Genomic DNA, 22,794 nt, shown 5'->3' on the forward strand with positions numbered 1-22,794 from the left:
ACAAAAATAGGATTCTATGTATCATGTAATGTCAAATTGGATGATTGATTTTCAGGGAGAACAGGAAAGCTTGCGAACAGAAGTGGTATTCTCTTTATCATGGAAAGAACGAAGAACATTTTAATGGACAGAGTGGTTATGTGTTATTAACAGATATTATAATTATGAAATAGAAATACTACATCTGTGAAAAAGCTTCATTATTAATTCAGCATCCAATATGTCTCTGACTTTTTGTTTGTCTGTGATTCCTCATGCTCCAAAGCTGTGATTCTGTACCACTTCTTTAACCAAGAAACATTTATAGGTAAAAAACAAATCAGCTTACAAGGCCATGTACTGGGACACTGCTATAGGATTTGGTGGAGGGCTTGCCATTTATTCCTTATTTACCAAACCCATAGCTGTCTGTCCCAGGGCACAGATTTTTGATGCTCATTCTTTCTTAGTTAAAAATTGTACTTATTGCTGAAATGAATTACCATCTTTCTCTGAGAATGCTTTCAAATATCCTATTTCTCCAGACGAATGAGGAAAAGTGGAGACTATGGCAGGTATTTAATATATTTTGAGAAAGATTTAAGGGAGTATGAGATTGAGGGATTTTTTTTCAAAGTCCCTTCCTATAATTTTGCCCACTTACTTAGCTAGTATTCATCAGGTGCCTGTTATGTCTCAGCATAGATGATAGGAAGGATATTCCCTGTAAGATGTTAAGTGTTACTCATTTATACTCTATTAAATAGAAACTCTGTACTTTTTTTTTTCATATATGATGTGTGATCCAACATCATGATAAAGGCTTTCATTTTGGTTGTTCGTTTCCCTTACAGCATTGATGAGTCCCATCACTCAGGGCGCATCTAATGGTAAGAAGCAAGGAACATAATCAGGGGGATATGCACTCACTAGTATTTATTGAGCAACTTCTATATATATAGAAGTACTATATACTTCTATATATATATATATGTATATATATATACATATATATGTATATATATATACATATATATACATATATATGTATATAGTACTATATACTTCTATATATAGAGAGGTACTATATATAAATTTTCATGTTTTGAGTAGTTTGTTTTCTGACAATGACAATCAGTCGAAGATAGAAGAGCGTGGGGGCAGTTTTAAAATTGAGCACATGGGGCGCCTGGGTGGCGCAGTCGGTTAAGCGTCCGACTTCAGCCAGGTCACGATCTCGCGGTTCGTGAGTTCAAGCCCCGCGTCAGGCTCTGGGCTGATGGCTCAGAGCCTGGAGCCTGTTTCCGATTCTGTGTCTCCCTCTCTCTCTGCCCCTCCCCCGTTCATTCTCTGTCCCAAAAATGAATAAACGTTGAAAAAAAAATTAAAAAAAAATTTAAAATTGAGCACAAAATGTATTTTTGTTCAGAAGGAGAGAAGAAGGGTGTGGGAAGAAGGCGGACAAAGCAAGTTAAGACCAGATTCCCGACTGGGAGAAATTCAGTGCTCAGTGCCCACCAAAGGAATGTCCACTTAAACAAGAACAGAGGACCAGCTACCTGCGGGAGGATGCAAAAGGTGACTTGTGCCTAAGGTTCGCCTGTTGTGCCACAAGCCGCACAGAGTGGCTAACACGACCTGCCATGTTGGGGCCAGCCTGCCGGCTGGGGCGCAGCTGACAGCCCGCGCCCCCCGCGCCTGAGCCGGCAGCCACCCCAACCTGCGGCTGGGCGCCGGAGCCCCGCCTCCCCGGGCGCGCGGGCCAATGGGCTGGGCCTCAGGGGGCGGGCCGCGGCCGGGCAGGAGGCGCGAGGCGCGAGGCCTGGGGGCGGGGCGGCCCGAGCGGCGCGGTGGTGGCCGTAGCTGCTGGGGCGGCGGCGGCGGCGGCGGCTTGGCCGGGCGTCCGCGGGCCGTGGGGGATGGGGGCGGCGAGCTCCAGCCCTCGGCGGAGGCGGCGGCGGCCGTGAGTGTTGGGCGGGCGTCCGCGTCCAGGACGCGGGATGGAGCGCCGCGGTGAGTGTGGGGAGGCGGCGCTCGCTCCGGCCGCGGCGGCCAGGGCTCCGGGCTGGGGTCGTCGGCGGTGCTGCCGGCCAGTTGCGGTCCAGGGTGTGAGCGGCCCACGCCGCGGCCCTCGAGCTGAGGCGGCTGAGGGCTGCGCGGGAGGCCGGGCGCGTGTCCTCCGTGCTCCTGTCCTCCCGGAGGGGTCCGACGGGGCGAGCGGGGCGCGGCGGGAGCGGAGGAACCGGGAAGGGCGCGAGCAGTCGTTGCGTGGGCACTCCGGACCCCGGATGGGTGTCTTGAATTAGGCGACGCCGCACGGCCGCGGGGGAGAGGCTCGCCGGGCTTCCATCCCATTTCTGGTGCCCCTGAGCGTCCTGCAGCCCCTCTCCCTTTTCTGGCCACACGCCCTCATCGCTTCCGTGCGCAATTCAGGAGTTCCTTTACCCTTACTTCGTTGGGACTTCACTGGGACTTCACGTTCGTCTTCGACACTTGGGATCTTTTTGGCAGTTTGATGGCATTTGCTGAAATTTCAGTCTGACAAATGGAAACGATGAGATAAAATAACAGACATCTCGTATTCTATATCCGCCGTTTCTTACCACACTTCACCTAACCTAGGCCCAGGCTGTTTATTATTTGGAGAGGCAGAGAAAGAACGGAATGTAGAAAAACACTCTCCCTTTCTGAGTGCCCCTACTTGTGCGTATCTGTCACTGTCTTCACACCACTCCCCTCCACTCTCCCTTCTCCCCACTCCTCTCTTTTCCCTGAGTAACTGTCCCTTCACCATCACCTCCGTCCACCTTTTCCCAAGCCTTGGCTCTAGGACAAGTCCTGTGCTTTGCAAAATGGAATTGACAGGCGGGGGCTTGCAGCTACCTAATAGGAGAAGGTATCCCTGTGAGTTTGTTTCCCTGGATGTCCCAGGACCCTGTGATCAAAACTTGGTGCTTGGGGGCCGCCTTCCTTTGACCTGAAGAGTAGCCAGGGACCTTCCTTGTCTTTGAAACCCTCTGACATGTCCAGGGTCTATCTCGCCTTTTCACCACCGCTCCTCTTTCCAGACAAGGGTGAGGTGTTTTTTATTTGTTTTTGTTTTTTGTTTTGATCACTGTTTTCACTACCACCCCTCCATACATTGGGATTTTTGAATTTTTTGACGTTCCTCTGTCTTCTAATGTTGGATCTTCCCAGAGTGTGTGTGATTTTGTGTTTTTTTTGTTTTTATTTTTTTACCTTTTGGGAGTGTGAAGAAGTGTTTTGTGAAAGTTTCAAGACTGTGATAGAGCCAAAATTGCCAAGGAGCTTTTTGTTCCTCATTTCTTTTTTCCTTTTCTCATCTTTGATTGGGAATTAGCTTTGCCCCTTTATTCAGTTTGGGAAAGGGATAGCTTCTTCAAGAAAAAGAATTCACCAGTAAAGAAGTCAGAACAAATTATGAGAGTCCTGGAGATTTAGATTCCTTTCTTCAGAGGTTTCTTTAGGCAGTTTGCCAGAAATGCGTAATTAGAAATGCTTCCTGATTGTAGGAAGGGTGCAAGTGAGGAGCATTGAGCTTAACTTCTGCTAGCTTTATAGTACAAATAGCTCTGGTCTCCGGATTCTGAGAAGGGTTTGAGAGTGAACTTGAAGGAAAGTAAGGTAGGCCTGGGTAGAAAATGTTTTAGTCCCCAAATTGGTAGGAAATAGAACTTTGGCTGAGACGAAGAAAGCACTGTTCAGCAAATCTGTGGTGGCTGGTCAATTCCCACTCTGTCCACCTGCCTAAAATAGAACATCCTCCTAAATTATCGAGCCTTGGCTTCCCAGCTGCAGAAGCCCTTGACCTAGGAATGTGAGCTTCTACAACCACTGCTGTTGGTCTCAGGAGTGAGCACTATGTTGAACAAAGCTCACACCCAGAAGGCCCCCCTGGAAGGATTTGTAATCCTGTGCCATTGATGATTCATTCAGTATTCACCCAGAAACTTTAGTTTCATCCCACTCTATGTTAGACAGAGTCCTGTGGATCCTTTCAGTCTATTGGGTAGAAGTAGGTAATTTCAAATAAACAGGGCCCAACGCATAATATATTGGGTTACCCAAGAAAGTATATTGAATGTCCTATAGGAAAATAGAAGAATGATTTGTTTTCAGTGGCTTCTTGGAAGAAACAATGTTTTGTGTGAGATTGAAATTAAGAGAATGATTTTAATAAGCACAGGCAGAAAGGCCCTTCTGAAGAGAATTGTTGGTTATCTCTATGCTTACCAGGATGCCACTGATTCTGCTATTTATTTATTTATTTTAGAGACAGCATGAGCAGGGGAGAGGGGCAGAGGGGGAAGGAGGGAGGGAGGGAGGGAGAGAGAGAGAGAGAAAGAGAATCTCAAGCAAGACCCATGCTCAGCACAGAGCCTGACATGGGGCTCAATCCCACAACCCTGGGATCATGACCTGAGCTGAAATCAAGAGCCGGATGCTCACCTGACTCAGCCACTGAAGTGCCCCCAATACATAAGGACACATTCATGTGTAAAGAGACAAGGAAGGTTTAAAACGAAAGTCAGGAACTAGGATTTTTATGGAGCGTTTGCCCTTTCTTTATTATTACTCTCATTAAGCAAAAGAGCCATTTGATTATACTGCCTCCCTAGATAAGAATTTTTCTTAGAAAATGTTTCATACTTGCATTGAGAAAGTTTTCGAATACCATAGTCTTCCCTTTTAAGGAAGAAGATGGAAAACATATTGAAAAGTGCTAAGAAAGGGGAGTAAGTTGAGTTTGAGGGACTATTCAAATGTAACATTCTATAATTTTATAATTTATTTACCTAATATTTCCATTAAGCACTAGCATGCTGTTAGGTTTTTATACACTTTGAGTTTTGACAAATGCGTACATTATGTGTTCACCTCCATAATCGAGATATTAGAATATTTCAATCACTCCAAAAAGTGATGAGTGCCCTCATGCTCATTTGGAACTCCCCTCCATCCCCCACCACACCACAACCTCTGTCCCCAGGCATCAGATGATTAGGTTCATCTTTCCTAGACTTCATGCAAATGGAATTATATAGTATATATTCTTTTGTGCCTGACTTCTTTCATTTAGTATGCTTTTGAGCTTCATCCCTGGTTTTTGTTGTATCATGGATAACTATGGTTAAGTAGTATTCCCTTGTAAGGCTGTAACACAATTTGTTTATTCATTCATCTGTTGATGGACATTTGATTTTTCTCCAGTTTTTGACTATCATGAAAAAAGTTGCTATGTACTGTGTACAGGTTGTTGGATGAATGTATGTTTTCATTTCTGCTGAGTTGTATGGTAAACGTATGTGTAACTGCATAAGAAACTGCCACCCTGTTTTCCAAAGTGGTACCTGATATAGCAGCAATGTGTGAGAGTTTTAGTTGTTCCACATCCTACCCCAAATTTGGTATTTCAACCTAACTAAAATGAAGAATTCTAGTAGATATTTAGTGGTATCTCACTGCGGTTTAAATTTGCATTCCCCTGATACTAATGATGTTGAACACTATTTCATGTGCTTATTGCCCATTTGTGTGCCACTTTTTGCAGTTTCTGTTCAAATATTTCACTCATTAATTTATTGGGTTGTTTCTTATTGAGTTGTAACAGTTCTTGATATGATTTGGATATAATTCTTTTGTCAGATATTTTTTCCCAGTTTTTGGCTGTCTTTCATTTCATAAGTTGCTTTTCAAAGACCAGAAGTTTTAAATTTTCATGAAGTCCAATTTACCAGTGTTTTCTTTTGTGGTTCTTGCTTTTTGTGTCTGTTTGAGAAATTGTTCCCTAGGTTTTCTCTCATGTTTTCTTTAAAAGAGGGATCCTCGGGGCGCCTGGGTGGCTCAGTCGGTTGAGCGTCCGACTTTGCTCAGGTCATGATCTCAGGGTCCATGAGTTCGAGCCCTGCATCAGGCTCTGTGCTGACAGCTCAGAGCCTGGAGCCTGCTTCAGATTCTGTGTCTCCCTCTCTCTCTGGCCCTCCCCCCGTTCATGCTCTGTCTCTCTCTGTCTCAAAAATAAATAAATGTTAAAAAAAATTTTTTTTTTAAATTAAAAAAAAAAAAAGAAAAGAAAAAAAAAGGGATCCTCAATTGTTTTCTGAAAAGACTAGATTATAAATATTTTAGGCTTATAGACTATAGCACCTCAACTATTCAACTGTTGTTTTAGTTCAAAACCATTTATTGACAATATGTAAACAATTAGGAATGGCTGTCTTCCCCCAAAACTTTTATTTATAAAAACAGGCAGCTGCCTGCCCTCTCTGAATCCTGAATTTAAAAGGCTGATAGATTTAGGTTATACGTTTAGGTCTATGATACATGTTGAGTTTAATTTCAGGTGTGCTGTAAAGTAAGGGTCCAGGATCATTTGTTTTTCATGTGAAGATCAAGTTATTTCAGCACCATTTATTGAAAAGACCATCTTTTCCTCCAGCGAATTCCTTTGACACCTCTTGAAAATCATTTGACTATATATATATGGTTCTATTTCTGGACTCTATTGGTCTATGTCTTACTGTGTCATGCTGTCTTGACTACTGTAAGTCCATAGTTAAGTCTTGAAATCAGGCAGTATAAGTCTTCCAACTTGTTGTTTTTCAAAATTGTTTTGGCTGTTGCAGTTTTTTTATTCTTATACATTTTAGACTCAGTCTGTCAATTTCTACAAAAAAACCCCAGGGAGAATATTGTTTGGGATTGCTTGAAACTGTAGATCAATTTGAGAGATATTAAAGTCTTAACAGTAGAGAGCCTTCCAATCCATGAACATGGTATACTTGTTCATTTAATTTCTTGTTAAGTAAATTTATTTTAATTTAACTTGTTTCTTTAATGTCTTGCATTACTGTTTGGTAGTTTTAAATTTAGGATCCTGCATGCATTTCGTTACATTCATTCCTTAAAAATCTTGTTTTTTGATGCTATTGTAAATGGTATGAGTTTCTAAAATTTTATTGTCCAATTGTTTGTTTCTAGTATATAGAAGTAAAATTGATTAAAGTATATTGACTTTATATTCTGTGACCTTATAATATTCATTTATTAGGTGTAGTGTTTTTTTTTTTATAGGTTCCTTAGGATTTTCTAGGTACACAAATATGTCAACTTAGAATAAAGTGTTTTACTTTTTCCTTTTCAATCTCAGTGTGTTTTCTGTTTTTCCCCCCTTTTTTTAATGTTTATTTTTCAGAGAGAAAGAGAGATAGCACAAGCAGGGGAGGGGCAGAGAGAGAGAGAGGGGGGCAGAGGATCCAAAGTGGGCTCTGGTGCTGACAGTAGAGAGCCCGAAGGGGGACTTGAACTCACAAACCAGGAGATCATGAACTGAGCCACCCAGGTGCCCCTCAATGTGTTTTGTTTGTCTTGTTCTATTGTACTGGCTAACACCTTCAGTAACAATATTAATTCTTATCTTAAGTGGAAAACATGATCCCCTTCATCATTAACTATGATGTTAGCTATAGATTTTTTGTAGATGCCTTTTATCAGGTTGAAAAAAATCATTTTCTATTCTTTGCTGACTGCTTTAATCATGAATAGATGTGGAATTTTGTCAGATGATTTTTCTCTATTGAATATTAAAATAAACTTGCATTCCTGGGACAAACCCTTCTTGATCATAATGTATTATCCTTTTTCATATATTATTGGATTTGACTTGCTAATCCTGTGTTCAGAAATTTGGCCTAAAGTGTTCTTGTAATGTCTTTGATTTTGTTATCAGGGTAATGTTGATCTCATAAAATGAGTTAAGAAGTGCTCCTGCCTTCTCTATTTTCTGAGGGTTTTTGTAGGATTATTTTATCTGGTTCAACAGACTTCATCATTGAGGCCATCTGGGTCTGCAGGTTTCTTTGTGAGACATTTCAAGTTATGAATTCAATTTCTTTAATATATATAACACTATTCACATTTTCTATTTCTTGTGTTAGGTTTGGTCATTTGTGTCTTTCTAGGAATTTTCCCATTTCATCTGAGTTGTTGAACTGGCAACTTGTTTGTAACATTCCTGTTACTCTTTAAATATTTGTAGGGTCTATACTGATGTTTCTTCTTAATTCATGATATTAATAATTTGCATTTTCTCCCTTTATTTTTTAACTAGTCTAGCTAGACATTTATCTGTTTAATAGATCTTTTCAAAGAAGTAGTTTTCAGTTACATTGTTACAATGCTTTATTCTGTCTCCATCTAAAAATTAAAAATAACAATGCTGACTTTTTTGTCTGTTTTCTATATCATTGATTTCCACTCTTTGCATTATTTCTCTTCTCTTACTTAGTGTTTAATTTGCTCTTCATTTTCTAGCTTCTTAAAGTAGAACATTGATTTTAAGTGGATCATTGATTTTTAGAACTTTCTTTTTAAAAGCATCTAGAACTGTATATTTATCTAACTGCTGCTTTCACTGTGTAACTTACACATTTTGAAATGCTATGTTTCATTTTCATTCAGTTCAGAATACTATTATTTAAAGATGTATTTTATAATTTCCAAGTATTGGGGGGTTTTCCAATTATTTTACTGTTACTCCAAATTTAATTTTGTTTGGGTCAGAGAACATACACTATGTTTTCTTTTTCTTTTTAAGTTTACTTATTTATTTTTGAAAGAGAGAGAAAGCAGGGGAAGGGCAAAGAGAGAGGGAGACAGAGAATCAATCTCAGGCAGGCCCTGTACTGACAGTGCAAACTTACAAACTGTGAGATCATGACCTGAGCCAAAACCAGGAGTTGGATGCTTAACCGACTGAGCCATCTGGGTGCCCCTACACTATATGTTTTCATTTTCTCTTAAATGTATTGGAACTTGTTGAATGGCCCATATATGGTCTATCTTCATGAATATTTCATGTACATTTGATTAGAACGTGTACTCTGCTGTTGTTGGGTGGAGTTTTATATAAATATCTATCAGGTCAAGTTGGTAGATAGTATTGTTCAAATTTTCTATATCCTTACAGATTTTCTGTTGTTTATTGATTAATGAGAGGGGATTTAAATCTTAACTATCATTGGGATTTGTCTATTTTTCCTTACATTTCTGCCAGCTTTTGTCTCATATATTCTGGAGGGTTTTTTAGATGCATATATTTGTAGGATTGTCTTTATGATGAATTGACTCATTTATCATTATGATACTCTATCCCTGGAAAACCTCCTTGTCTGATGTAATTGAGTTACTTCTGCTTTCTTATGATTTGTATTTTAATGGTATATCTATTTCTTTTGTTTTGCTTTCAATCTATCTCAGTCTTTATATTTCAAGTCTGTTTCTTATAGACAGTATGTAGTTGAGTTTTACTTTTCAATTTGATAATTTCTGCCTTTTTGTGGGGGTGTTTAGAGTATTTATATCTAGTGTAATTATTGATATGATTGGGTTTAGGTCTGTCATCTTGCTATTTGTTTTTAATTTGTCTCATCTGCTTTTTTTTTCTCTCTCATTTTATTCTTGTTCTGCCTTCTTTTGGATTAATTCCTTAAAATTCCATTTATGTCTTCTATTGGCTTCCTAAATATATCTCTGAAGATTTTAATAAACATTTTTTTCCTGTTACGGTTTTTCTAATTATTATTATTATATACCTTTAAATGATATTATGCTACTTTACATATAATGTAAGAACCTTATTGTATAGTTTCATTTCCCTCCTTTCTTACTTTGTGTTATTGTTGTACGTTTTACTTCTGTATGTTGTGAATGCCACGACACATTGTTATTACTTTTGTTTTAAATATTAATTTTTTTAATTTACAAAATGAGGCTTGTTTTGAAGCTTTTTGGGGGGTTAATCTAGAATACCATTTTTGTTAGGTCTGGGTTAGATACACTACTAACACGTGCCATTCAGTGTTCATCAGGTCTCTCAGCACTGGCTGGTGAATACTCAGAGGTCTTCCAACCCAGTAGAAACCCTGGGAATTGTTCAGTTACAGCTCCCTGGAAATTTCTTGTCTATCCTTGTGGGGTTTCACCCATACATGTGCAACTTTGGATTCAGCAAGAGACTTCAGCAAGAATTGCCTGTGCAGATTTCTGGAGCTCTTCCTTTGCCTACCTCCTTCCTCTTTGGTACTCTGTCCTAAAGATTCCAGCTGCCCCAGTTTGCTCTGCTTGTCTTTCCATTTCCTGTGCCATGGTCTAGAATGTGTCTCCAGGCAGAAAGTTGCAGCAGTTGAAGGCCTACGTCATTTGTTTGGGACCCCATATCTCAAGGATCACAGTTCTATGCTGTCTATAGTCCAGTTCTGAAAAGGATATAAGTGAAAGGATAAGTCTTGTCTCATTTATTCCTGTACTTGATATATATAAAACTTTAAGTCTTTTTTAATGTAGAGATTTTCTTTCCATCTTTTTCCTTGCAATTTACTTTTTAAGAAATTGTGTTATTTGCTTTATAAAATGACCCACAGTCTAGATTTTGCTGGGTGCATCCTGTGATATAATTTAACATGTTCCTCTGTTTTCTATATTGCTTATAAAGTAGTAATTAGGCCTGTGCAAAGTTTTTCAACCTTGACATTATTTCTCAAACTTGACACTATTTGTACCTGACAATTCTGTTAGGAGTGGGGGGGTATAAGAATTGGGGGGTGCTCTTCTGTGCAAGTAGGCTGTTTAGCAGCATCCTTGTCTTCTACCCACTAGATGTCAGTACAACCTCCTCCCCAGTTGTGACAACCAAAAGTGTCTCCAGACATTGTAAAAGGTTTTTAGACCCATGTTCTGGTATGAAAAGTTGGCTACCTAAACCACAGAAATAACTTAAGGAATATGAAGACACATACCTAGCAAAAATAACAATGCTGACTATGTTAACACTGCAGAGGGCACATGAAAAAGATTTTAATAATATGCAAGTTGAGGCTTTATAGAATGGCTGACTCAAGAGCAGCATTATAAAGGATGCGAGTTTCTCTTTCAGAGGGAAAAAATACTAGAGACAATAATAATGTAAACTGGTAAAAACACAAGTAGTTTATTCCCAATTATGTATCTTCCATGTTTTTTCTGCAACTTGTTATACATTTTAAGATGTTGGACTTCTACAATAGATATACAGATGGCTTTACTTTTTCTTTCTTTCTTTTTTAGCACTTTAGAATTTAATTATTAAATCAAGAATTTTGAACTTACAGAAAGATATTATTTGTGTGATATAAAATTACTTAAAATTCAAGTTGGGGGAATTAATAAAATAACCCTTTTAATTTTAAGGTGAACTAACATTTTTACAAATGTTTCCAAATGTTACCATCCTTACTAAAGAATAGGGTGAAGAAGATGACAGATAATGTATTTTTATTTTGTTTTTTTTAATTTTTTTTTTTCAACGTTTATTTACTTTTTTGGGGACAGAGAGAGACAGAGCATGAACGGGGGAGGGGCAGAGAGAGAGGGAGACACAGAATCGGAAACAGGCTCCAGGCTCCGAGCCATCAGCCCAGAGCCTGACGCGGGGCTCGAACTCACGGACCGCGAGATCGTGACCTGGCTGAAGTCGGACGCTTAACCGACTGCGCCACCCAGGCGCCCCAACAGATAATGTATTTTTAAAAAATTGTAAAAGGAGGATTAGGATTGAGAGACTTCTTAAAATTTCCCTTAGATAACCTTACTTATAATTTAACTGTCTAATATTCTTTTTTAAAATGTTTAGTTATTTTTGAGAGGGAGAGAGAGAGTGAGTGAGTAGGGGAGGGGCAGAGAGAGAGAGGGAGACACAGATCTGAAACAGGCTCCAGGCTCTGAGCGTCAGCACAGAGCCCGAGGTGGGACTCGAACTCACAAACAGTGAGATCATGACCTGAGACGAAGTCAGACGCTTTAACCTACTGAGCCAGCCAGGCACCCCAACTGTCTAATATTCATTTTAGACTCACTCTTCACCCTGGGTTCTTATATTTATCTTTTTCATGTAACAACATAGAGGCCTGCTTGGCTTCACTTCCCTAGAACTATGAGAGGTATCCCTCTTCCCTTTCTCGATCAGGGAGTAGTTTGTCAATCTCTTTCTCTCTATCACCTCTTTTTCTCTCTCTTCTCTTCTTTATTCTGTCTCCATTTAAATTCTTCCTTTCCTTCCACTTGTCTCTGCATCTTTCTCTGTCTTCTTTTCCCCTCTGCCTTTCTCTCTTCACAGTTGTTTTTCACCTCCTCACATCTTTGTCTCTCTTCTTCCGCCTCTTCCTCCCTTCTCTGTGCTCCTTACTGTTTCTGTCATACCACCACCTCCTCCCCACACATCTTTTCTCCCCAACAGGACCTTATTCATGACATTGGCAGTGACATTGCAAATTCCACTTTAGTAAGGAACACATTCCTCCTTATTAAGGGTAATGGTGGATAAGATAGCACTCAGTAATTAATACAGTTTAAAATAGATGTAAGGGGATGTTTGAGGTTGCTGGAGTACCTCAGATTTCTTCCCCCAAGTCTTATGATTTAATCAGCATTGCACTGCTCCAGTCCCCTTTTGGCCTGGGGACTCCTGACCTCTCCTCCTACTAGTTGTTTCTTTTCAGGGCATCATCAGTTTCTGTGGTGAGAGTCCATGGTGCAGTTTTCTTTTTAAGTGTTTTTATAAGGACAGTTTGGTTTTGACGAAACTCAGTATCCCTGGCATGTTTAGTACTGCTGTGTTTGGGGTCTTAAGGGGTAAATTTGTATAGGTTGAGTCTGAAAATCCAGTGTACAGCTGAAATAACCATGGAACTGAGCGTTTTCATATTTATCTTTTCCAGGTAGCATCTGAGGGGCCACATTTATTTCCCCAACATTGTTTTTTCCTGTAAAAGTTCAAAGATGCATCTCTTTGTCAATGAGTCTCACTACTCCATGTGTTGGCTCTGTCATGCTCACTTCTTTTTTCTAAGTAGGTAGTCTCTCTTCCTTCTCTCTTTTATTTATCATTCTTATTTTCTCTGTCACCACCTTTTTCTGCCTTCCTTGGTTTCATCTCCCTATGTCTGTACCCCCATTTTCTTTCTACTTTTCCTCCTCACACCTTCCTTGTGTCCTTTTCTCCTTTCTCCCATGGTGATAATTTTTCTGTCTCCAGCACTACCCACAGTCGCCTGCCCCACATGCCCTGTGTTTCTCCATCAGTTCTTTCTAAATGTCCCAGCACTGAGACAAAGGACATTGCTTGTTTCAGTGTGTAGTAGGATATGGAAGCTTACCTGCTTTGGGCCCCTAATGCTTTCTGTAATTATTTTATCTTCCTCAGACATTTTTTCTCATTCCGAGTGAACTTTGAGATTGTAGTTTAGGAAAGTAATATAAGTCTAAGTGGAAAATATTTTTCCTCTATAGAGGGGATTTGGATCAGGCCTGCATTACACTTTACCTGTGTGGAGTCCTGTTTTTGTTTTCTTAAATGGTTTGGAGAGGGAGGAAGACGTACCTTAAAAGAAATGTAGATTGATCATCTGATAAGCTCCTTTTAACCAGATCTACTCTTCAGGTGACTTGTGCCTGAGGTTCGCCTGTTGTGCCACAAACCGCACAGGGTGGCTAACACGACCTGCCATGTTGGGGCCAGCCTGCCGGCTGGGGCGCAGCTGACAGCCCGCGCCCCCCGCGCCTGAGCCGGCAGCCACCCCAACCTGCGGCTGGGCGCCGGAGCCCCGCCTCCCCGGGCGCGCGGGCCAATGGGCTGGGCCTCAGGGGGCGGGCCGCGGCCGGGCAGGAGGCGCGAGGCGCGAGGCCTGGGGGCGGGGCGGCCCGAGCGGCGCGGTGGTGGCCGTAGCTGCTGGGGCGGCGGCGGCGGCGGCGGCTTGGCCGGGCGTCCGCGGGCCGTGGGGGATGGGGGCGGCGAGCTCCAGCCCTCGGCGGAGGCGGCGGCGGCCGTGAGTGTTGGGCGGGCGTCCGCGTCCAGGACGCGGGATGGAGCGCCGCGGTGAGTGTGGGGCGGCGGCGCTCGCTCCGGCCGCGGCGGCCAGGGCTCCGGGCTGGGGTCGTCGGCGGTGCTGCCGGCCAGTTGCGGTCCAGGGTGTGAGCGGCCCACGCCGCGGCCCCCGAGCTGAGGCGGCTGAGGGCTGCGCGGGAGGCCGGGCGCGTGTCCTCCATGCTCCTGTCCTCCCGGAGGGGTCCGACGGGGCGAGCGGAGCGCGGCGGGAGCGGTAGCCCAGAGCAGATGACGATTAAAATTAAAGCAGGCACATAGCACGTCCCACCGTGCACGTACTGTTAAGAATGCTCCACATTTGAACTTCTTTAAGCTCTGCGACAGCTCCATGATTGTTTTAACTCATTTTTTACGCGGAGAAAATGAGGTTAACCTGCCGGAGCACACAGGCTAGTAATTGTCAGAGTGTAGGTTTAAAGTATATGCTTTTGACCGCTAAGAGCCTGGTCTTGGCTCTGACCCGTCTCGCTCCCACCTGTCCTGACAGCAGTCCTCACTTCAGCTGGGTTCCATTCCTCAGACATTTCAGGATTTCCGTGGTGCATTGTTCTCGTCTCGGTCTTTTGGGCTGAGGAGGGCTCTGTCGTTCTAAGGCCTCAGTGTCAATTGTTTTTCCCAATTCCGTTGTTTCGGGCTTGACTGTTGTTTTATTCTTGGTGGGTGAGCTCAGGAGCCCTAGCGACTGATGAGCCTTGTGTCTCCATGTTAATCTTTTCCTACTCTCCTTCTCAAGAAGGAATTGGCCTCACCTCATTTGGGAGGGCAGAACTGTTAGCTGCTAAGGTCAGGAGCTGAGCACCCCTTCCCCTTTCTCCAGCTGTCTCTGTGATGGCATCTCTTGTCCGTCTCTATCCATGTCCACTGCCCTTTTCGGTTGCTCCATTTCCCCACTCTGTATTTAAATATGAGGATGGGGAGCGGGCTCTTTGGCATTGAGTAGTTTTGGCTGGTCAAGAGAGAGCCATGCCTGCCAGGAATGCTAGACATTCTGGAGGCGTGGGAGGTTGGGCAGCTTCCTCTTTTTTAAACGTGCTAGGTTCTAACTGCACAGGAATGAAGTGTATGTGCATTGCATGCCTTTCTTTACAAATTAGTTATTTGCATATTATTGATGAAACCTTTTGACATGGCCGTATGCTGTTTTTGTGGGGAGTACTGTACAAAAGTATAATCAAAAACCTCCAGAATGAATTTTTCTGATTTTTTAAAAGCGTTTTTAAGTAGATTCTTACCAAATCAGAAATTGTGCTGAAATGGCAGATTTCTGAAATATCTGGCAATTTTTCCTGACGTAGGAATAGTAAAATGGGAGCTATTAAGTAGATATTTGGGGGCAGTTTTATACTTCTGTTAAACAGCCCAGTGCCTAAAATGAAAACACTTCTGTAATGATGTGTTCTTGGGAGGATGTACATGGGGCATAGGACATTTGATTAATAGAGGCTACTCAAGTCTTGGGAAAGTCACATTCCAGGGTACTGGGAAGTTAATGTTCACATTTCTAATGCGTGTATTACTTAGAATTTACAACATACAGAGAAAGTAGTTTTGCATAGTAATATTTTGTTTGCTACAAAGTTCTTTGCTAAGTGATTAAAACACGTTGTAAATGTTGATGGTTTGAAGTTGGAAGAGATGCATGAGAATTAGAGTTTAACAAATATTTTGCTCAACAGTCTGTTTGCATAGTTCAAACTTCACTTGGAAGCCATTTAGTAGGTTTCCACGAAGTCAGTTAAGTGTCTGGAAGTGTTTCCAGTGCTATATTTCTTGCTCACAATCTACAGATATATTGTGGTAAAGCCCACATTTTGTTCATTACTTAAGTATGTTAAAAAAAAAACCCACAATCTCCCACAATAAAGCACAGCTAGTCATAATGGCTAACAGTTTTTGAGTGTTCATGATGAATCAGGCACAGCATTAAGTGTTTTTTATATTATTACCTCATTTAATTAAATTGCCTCTTGCAGTATGTTATGTTAGTAACTACGTTTTATGTTACCACCAACTAGAGGGTATTCATTTTGGGACATAGGAAAGTAGTATGATCTCGGAAAGTGTATATCCTCCAAATGTTTTCACTGTCATAGTTCAATTTTATAAAAACTTGGATAAACTTTGTTCATCTTTCCTTTTTTTTTCAGTTTGAGGTATGAAAAATAGTAAAGTATATATAAGAAAGTTAGTACATTACTCACTATAATGCTGAATAGAGGTAAAGTATAACTCTTTTTAGTTCCTTTGTCCCCCCCATTTTGTTTGCTTATAGATTTTCTTAGTCTTTTTTTTTTTAATTTTTTTTCAACTTTTTTTTTTTTTTTTATTCATTTTTGGGACAGAGAGAGACAGAGCATGCACGGGGGAGGGGCAGAGAGAGAGGGAGACACAGAATCGGAAACAGGCTCCAGGCTCCGAGCCATCAGCCCAGAGCCTGACGCGGGGCTTGAACTCACGGACCGCAAGATCGTGACCTGGCTGAAGTCGGACGCTCAACCGACTGCGCCACCCAGGCGCCCCAAGATTTTCTTAGTCTTGAGTATTGAAACACTTTTTACAACTTTGGGTTACTAACTTGACATAAGGGAAGATGGTGAAATAGGTGAATTGCTTAGATAGGTGAGTTGTTTTATTTGAAATTTATGATATATGTCTTTAATAACTATCTTTTTACTAAACTAAAAGCTGTCAGAATTAATCAGAGTGACTTTAATAAGTAAGCTGCAAAAGTGATGTTAGGAGTTGTCTTCTCAATTAGTGATTTGTGAAAGCTTCCCACACAAGGTACTGTCCTGTTTTTAGTGTTGGTGGGAAGACTTACATATAATAATTGTACTAAAAAATTGTTCTAGGCTCATTTTAGAATTATCTACACATTTAAGGATTAATGTTAGGTAAGTTGGAACTAGCTTAAATGTAGAAATCACATTCTCAGAAATAATTTGAGATTAACAAAAATATTTAATAAAAGAACTTTAAAAGCTAAGAGAGGTAGGGAAACCTTATATAACCTTATATAAACCTCAACAGTAGAGAAAGAAGAGTAGAAGTCTAACTTTGATTCCAGTTTTGTGTGATCTTGCCTTTATTGGCTTTACATACTTGTTTTTTTCTTTTTTGAAATATACTGTTTTAGAGACAGATTTTTACGGATTTTACTGCAATAATCCAAAGTTAACCTTTTTTGTTTCTGTAAAAATTAATTGCAACTTTACAGATTTATAAGCCCAGTATTCATTCTGCAAAATCATTTATTCTGCAAATAGTTTTGAGTAGATCATCCCTCCTATGCCAGGCACTGTGCTGTGAGCTGAGAACACATGGTTAGCAAACTGAATCCTTGATCCCTTGAGATTATAGTCTAGAGAGGAAAATATGAATAGTCTATTTGAACTTTGATAAGTGCAGTGATGAAAAGTGTAAGATGCTAGAATGCATCTAAGAGGAGATTCCATTCTGCTTTGGTGGTGGTATTTACAGGGGTATTGGTGGTCCAGGAAGATTTCTTTGAGGAAATGATCTTTGAGCTGAGGTCAGAATGAGTAAACAAAGGGGAAGGAGTACCCCAGGCAAATGGAAATGTATATAGACAGGATCCTGAGTCAAATAGTCAGTGTTTTTCAGGTTGTAGGGTCATGACCCATTATGAGTATAAAACCAATTTGGTGGGCTGTAGCCACCATTTTAAAAAATGAAATGCGATAGCATAGAAAACATCTGAGTATATCACCTGGTTCCTTAGAATCTGTTTTATGTTTTATGCATTCCAACACACATACCGCACAGAAACATTCACAAAATTTACCTAGTATGATAGTATAGATAGAAGTAGATAGATTAAAGATACTGTAGATGAGGAAGGAAAAAATTTAGAGAATTGGGTGAGGTATAGGAAAGAATAAGTGATTCAATAATAAATCTTACACATGACCTGGAAGTGAATATTACATAAAACTTCCCACTGTAAGTTTCACAGAGTCCTTAGTAATTCTACCATTCTGAAAGTAACAAAATATTGAAGACAAAATATTTGTAAAATGCCTTAGTGATATACTTGAACTAACATAATTTCTCCAGTAATTTCCTTTTTGATTGTAAGAAATGCAAACAAAATTAGGACTTTCAGTTCTGGAAAGGTAAAATGTGAGGACGAAGCAGAAACAAGCTAAGATTTTCTTGAGTTCCAACTATGTGCCAGGATTGTGTTTTAACATATGAGATCTTTTAATTTTGTCGTCACTGTTAATTCTCACACAGCCTGTAAGCAAATTGTATAGGTTGTATGTTTAGAAAGGATTCAGCCAGAAGTCAAGTCTAAATCTCATTTCAAAAGACTGTGTTTTTACTATACCATCCTGAAATTAACAAAAATATTGCTCTGATATTCATACATTTATTTGTTCAATCAATTAGGGTGTATCAGATTAGTAGACACCCTTAGAACTTGTTTTCAACAAAAAAATGTTCTTGCTGAAAATTGATAACCTCAAATCTGTGTGTGTGTGTGTCTGTGTGTATGTAAGCGTTATTACTGAAAAATAACTATGATTGAACTTCTTTTATGTGTCGTACACTTCTATACCATTGTATCTTTTAATGCTTACCGTAATCTCACAATGTAGGTGTTGTTAGAATGTTATTCCCATTTTATTAATGAGCATACCAAAGTTAAGAGAGGATTAACAGTTTATCATGATACACATAGTAAGTGATGGGGAGGGGGTTTTGAAAACAGGTCTTTTCTTTTTTCAGAACTCATACTGCGTCTTTATTTTTGAAGCTGATGTCATGGTGGTAGAATATATTCTTCTACTAAATGACATTTCAGAATAACTTTTACAATTTAAAAAATTCTGTACCCTAGGAGTTAAGAGGAAGTTATTAAGAGAATGGATTTTGGCAACAAGACAGATCTGGGTTTTAAGTACCAGTTCATCATTTTTTAGCTGAGAACTGAGACAAATTATTTCACCTACAAAGCTCAGGTTGCTTATTTGTGAAATGAAGAGAACAGTAGTTTGCACATCATAGAGTTGTCAAGATCAATGGCACTTAATAAATGGAAGCTGCTTCCATCAGTAGTACAGTGTTTGTTGTTGTTAATAGAATACTACTAATAGAATACTAGGTGGGCTATGGGCTATTTGTGAAAACCTAGTATAATGTTTCCCCTGGTTGATGTAGTTTTTGTGTTTCTCTCTTTTCTTTTTTTTCCCTTCTGCTTAAGGATTTCAGTTTTTCTGACTGTTCTGTGAAAGGATGATTGCTCACAAACAGAAAAAGACAAAGAAAAAACGTGTTTTGTCATCAGGCCAACTCTCTACCGATGTTACAGCTCCTGAAATGGGGCTCAAGTCCATAAGTTCCAATTCCATTTTTGATCCGGATTACATCAAGGAGTTGGTGAATGATATCAGGAAGTTCTCGCATATGTTACTATATTTGAAAGAAGCTATTCTTTCAGGTTTGTCAATTATTTTCTCTTAGCATTCTTACTGGATAGTTGGTAAAATTTTAAATGCCAGCCTAGTTTCAGATAAATGCTTACACAGTGGTAGGAACAGGGTATTCTGCTTTAGTTAATTAACAGCTTCTTCCCCAACAGGTGTTTGGTGTTACGATGTAAACTATTTTATTATTAGATATAGTATAATACATAATAGAAGCGTTGGTAGATGTGAGGAAATAATAATACAAAAACCAAAACTCAGTCTTTGCTTCTTAGCAGTTGGGCCCATTTGAACATGGAAAAATTTTAGATCATTGAAATTGTAACCTTCTTGTTAATGGTACCACGGTGCATTGATTGGTCTATAAAAAGCAAACTAATGTTTATAATTTACATTTTTGATACTTATACCTAGATTTAGTTTTCTATATTGTTCCTAAAACTTAATCTAGAATCTCTGCATTTGAGTGAATTTTGTTTCTCAAAAATCACAATTCTGTTTTGCTGTTCTACATAACCTATTAAAAATTTTTTTTTAATGTTTATTTATTTTTGAGAGAGAGAGACAGGGTGCAAGCAAGGGAGGGGCAGAGAGAGAGGGACACACAGAATCTGAAGCAGGTTCCAGGCTCTGAGCTGTCAGCACAGAGTCTGACACGGGGCTTGAACTCACGAACGGTGAGATCATGACCTGAGCCGAAGTCAGAGGCTTAACGGACTAAGCCACCCAGGTGCTCCTCCCATATATAACCTATTATAGAATTAAGGGATAGTCACAGAATTTATTATCTGTCTAGTTAGAAATGGACAATGAAGCCCAAGACTTGATTCTTCTAAAGAGTAACACACATCTGCATTCCCCAACTTGATCTTAGTCTCTAAGTCTTTTAACTTTTGATGCCTGTTTTATATTCATATTTGATGGCAGTGATAAAAAAGATACAGCCCCTATTCTATTGTGATAAATAGTAGTTCATTTCCATATTCATAATGGTAGATCTGGATGTAGAGAATGAAGATACTAGTTTTATTTATATGAGACCTCCTTGGGCTTCATAGACATAAATGTTTAATAAATATTTTTTGTATATATGTTAAATATTCATTTTCTGATACATGTTCTAGAAATATCATAAAATCACATCTTGTACTAAGATGCTTTTAGTACAAGTATGCTGCTTTTAAGAGTTTATTTCTAACCTAATTTTTCAATTTGAAATGCCCAAAATAACTGGACTTGAATTGTAGCCTCAAAATTTTAGTATTTGAATTTTCCTTAAAACAGTCACATAAATCATGTTTTTGAGACTATATATAAATATATATATAAATAAGTTGCCTATATTCTTGTTCATTTTAATAGCTTGATTTTCAAGTCTAATTATAGTTGATTCAATGGTAATAAAGTTTTAATTTATTGTGAAAAGGTATTTTAAATACTTTAAGCATTATACTGGGAACAAATTTCTGCTAAATGACACTATCTGCCATTTATTTTAAAAAGCCTAGCTTTAAATAAAGGCTTGTTCTTAATTGGGTTAATTGTTTTAAATTAGTTTTGAAAATTTTACAGTAAGAGTCATTCTTTTTGATGTAAGTTCATTAACTGGGTTAGTTTTGAAAGTGAAATTTAAAATGATGTCTTGGTTGACAAATCATTTACCTCAATTTAGGGTAAAGTATGGTTTTCTTTAATGTATCAATTTAAGTAAATGTTCATTAATATAAATAAGATTCTTAGGTCTGATTTTTGTTTTTATTTGTGTTCTCAGGGGATTGATATCATTTAACAATCCTGATCTTGCATATTTATCTCTTCTCTCACAGATTTAAAATGATAGTAATTTAAAACAAGTTGGACAACTCTTTAACTTCAGTTTTTTTAATGTGAGTTTTAATTTGTGAATAGACAATTCAGAGACTAGGAAGGAAGAGGATTGAAAGTTGATTCTAAGTGAAAAAGGAGAAAAATTTATAATATGGCAAAAGGAGGCTAACCCCTGAGATGAAAGGAGGCATATGGAAACAAAGTTTTTATGGACATTTAGTATTAACATTTTGTAAAGATACTATCTTTTTAATAAGAAAGCCAGTACTTCAAAATTTAAATACTTGATTTTATTGCTAATAATAAAAATGCTTGCCATTTATGGCTGGTAAATTAATTTTTAAAATGTAAAAACCATCTTTTGGATAACCAGCGCTGTCATTAGTAAGCTGTGGTCAGAGAATTTTCATTATTTACCTTGGATTGATTTTAATGTTTGGTTCTTCAATCAGAGTTAAAAGGATATGTGTATGCTATCTCAAAATAAACCTTGGATTTAACAAGAATTTATTTTCTGTCTTTGGATCCTTGTTATCAAGATCCAGAAATATACTAGTTTTGAGTCGATAGAAACTTTTTTTGTTTGTTTTTCCTAAACAAGGGACTATATATAAATATATAAATTCACCTCATTATATATAATAAGAATGCTACATAATAATATGTTTGTGTCTAATCTTGGTTATGGTTTCTAGCTTGTTAGAGTATCAGACTATTCCTTAACAGAATTATTATAAGAATCACACAAGATATAATCTTCAGGAAAGCAGATAAAAAGTTTAAAATTCTGTAATTATTTAATATGGTGTTATTTTATACCTTTACACTAGACATGGGCCATACTTTTGTCTTCTGGGTATTGAGAAATTTCCCTGGACTTCTGCTGTTCTTTATTCCACCACAGTTGTAAACTGGTCAGACAGAGAGCTGTTTCACTGTTTTCCTTTTGGAGTGACAGAGCCTTGTCAGTGGCCTTGTCAATATTTTGTCTTTTGCCTCCTTAAGAGGAAGGATGCCAAATTATTGGCATTGTTACCCTTTAATTCATATCAATTGGCTGTTAAAATTGCTGAAAAGTTAGCTTTTAAGAATACAGAATGTAGGTATACAGTTAAATCACTTTTTGGTTTAATCTGAATACCATTTTCTTTATATACGTTACCTGTCATGAGGCAATGATATGGAAAATCAGTTGACTGTTGCTTCCGGTGTTCATATTTTTGAGGCTAGGCTTGGATTAACAGCTTTGTGATTGGTTTACAGCCATGTTTTCCTTTTTCTCAAACTAGTTCTAGAAATGATACTTAATTATATATGGTGCTTTACATTTTACAGGGAAACAGCATTTAATCACAGAGTTCCACAAAGGCAGGTACCTTTTTTTTTTTTTTAAACATAGTGATTTCCATTTTATTTCCATATTTACCAAGTCACAGGAAATTTTATTTTTATTATTTTGTAAATGTTTATTTTTGAGAGAGAGAGAGAGAGAGAGAGAGAGAGAGAGCAAGCGCATGCATGAGTGGAGGAGGGGCAAAGAGAGAGGGAAAAAGAATCCCAAGCAAGCTTTGTACTATGAGAGCAGAGCCCGATGTGGTG

General features: G+C 39.0%; 1 protein-coding gene across 3 annotated transcripts in view; it reads left to right on the forward strand.

Moving 5' to 3' along the window:
• Positions 1–13,755: 13,755 nt before the first annotated feature.
• ARHGAP29 (Rho GTPase activating protein 29) overlaps positions 13,756–22,794 on the forward strand; it is a 67,037-nt gene continuing 57,998 nt past the window's right edge. The window contains exons 1-2 of one of the 3 annotated variants that reach the window (XM_047870546.1): positions 13,756–13,909; positions 19,146–19,382. In XM_047870546.1, coding sequence (XP_047726502.1) covers positions 19,178–19,382 — 205 coding nt within the window. In that variant the 5' untranslated portion in view covers positions 13,756–13,909; positions 19,146–19,177. The remainder of the gene's footprint in view (positions 13,910–19,145; positions 19,383–22,794) is intronic. The other 2 variants (XM_047870547.1, XM_047870548.1) reach the window with 2 other exon arrangements.

This window comes from Prionailurus viverrinus, chromosome C1 (genome assembly GCF_022837055.1).
Source record: "Prionailurus viverrinus isolate Anna chromosome C1, UM_Priviv_1.0, whole genome shotgun sequence".
Taxonomy (NCBI): domain Eukaryota; kingdom Metazoa; phylum Chordata; class Mammalia; order Carnivora; family Felidae; genus Prionailurus; species Prionailurus viverrinus.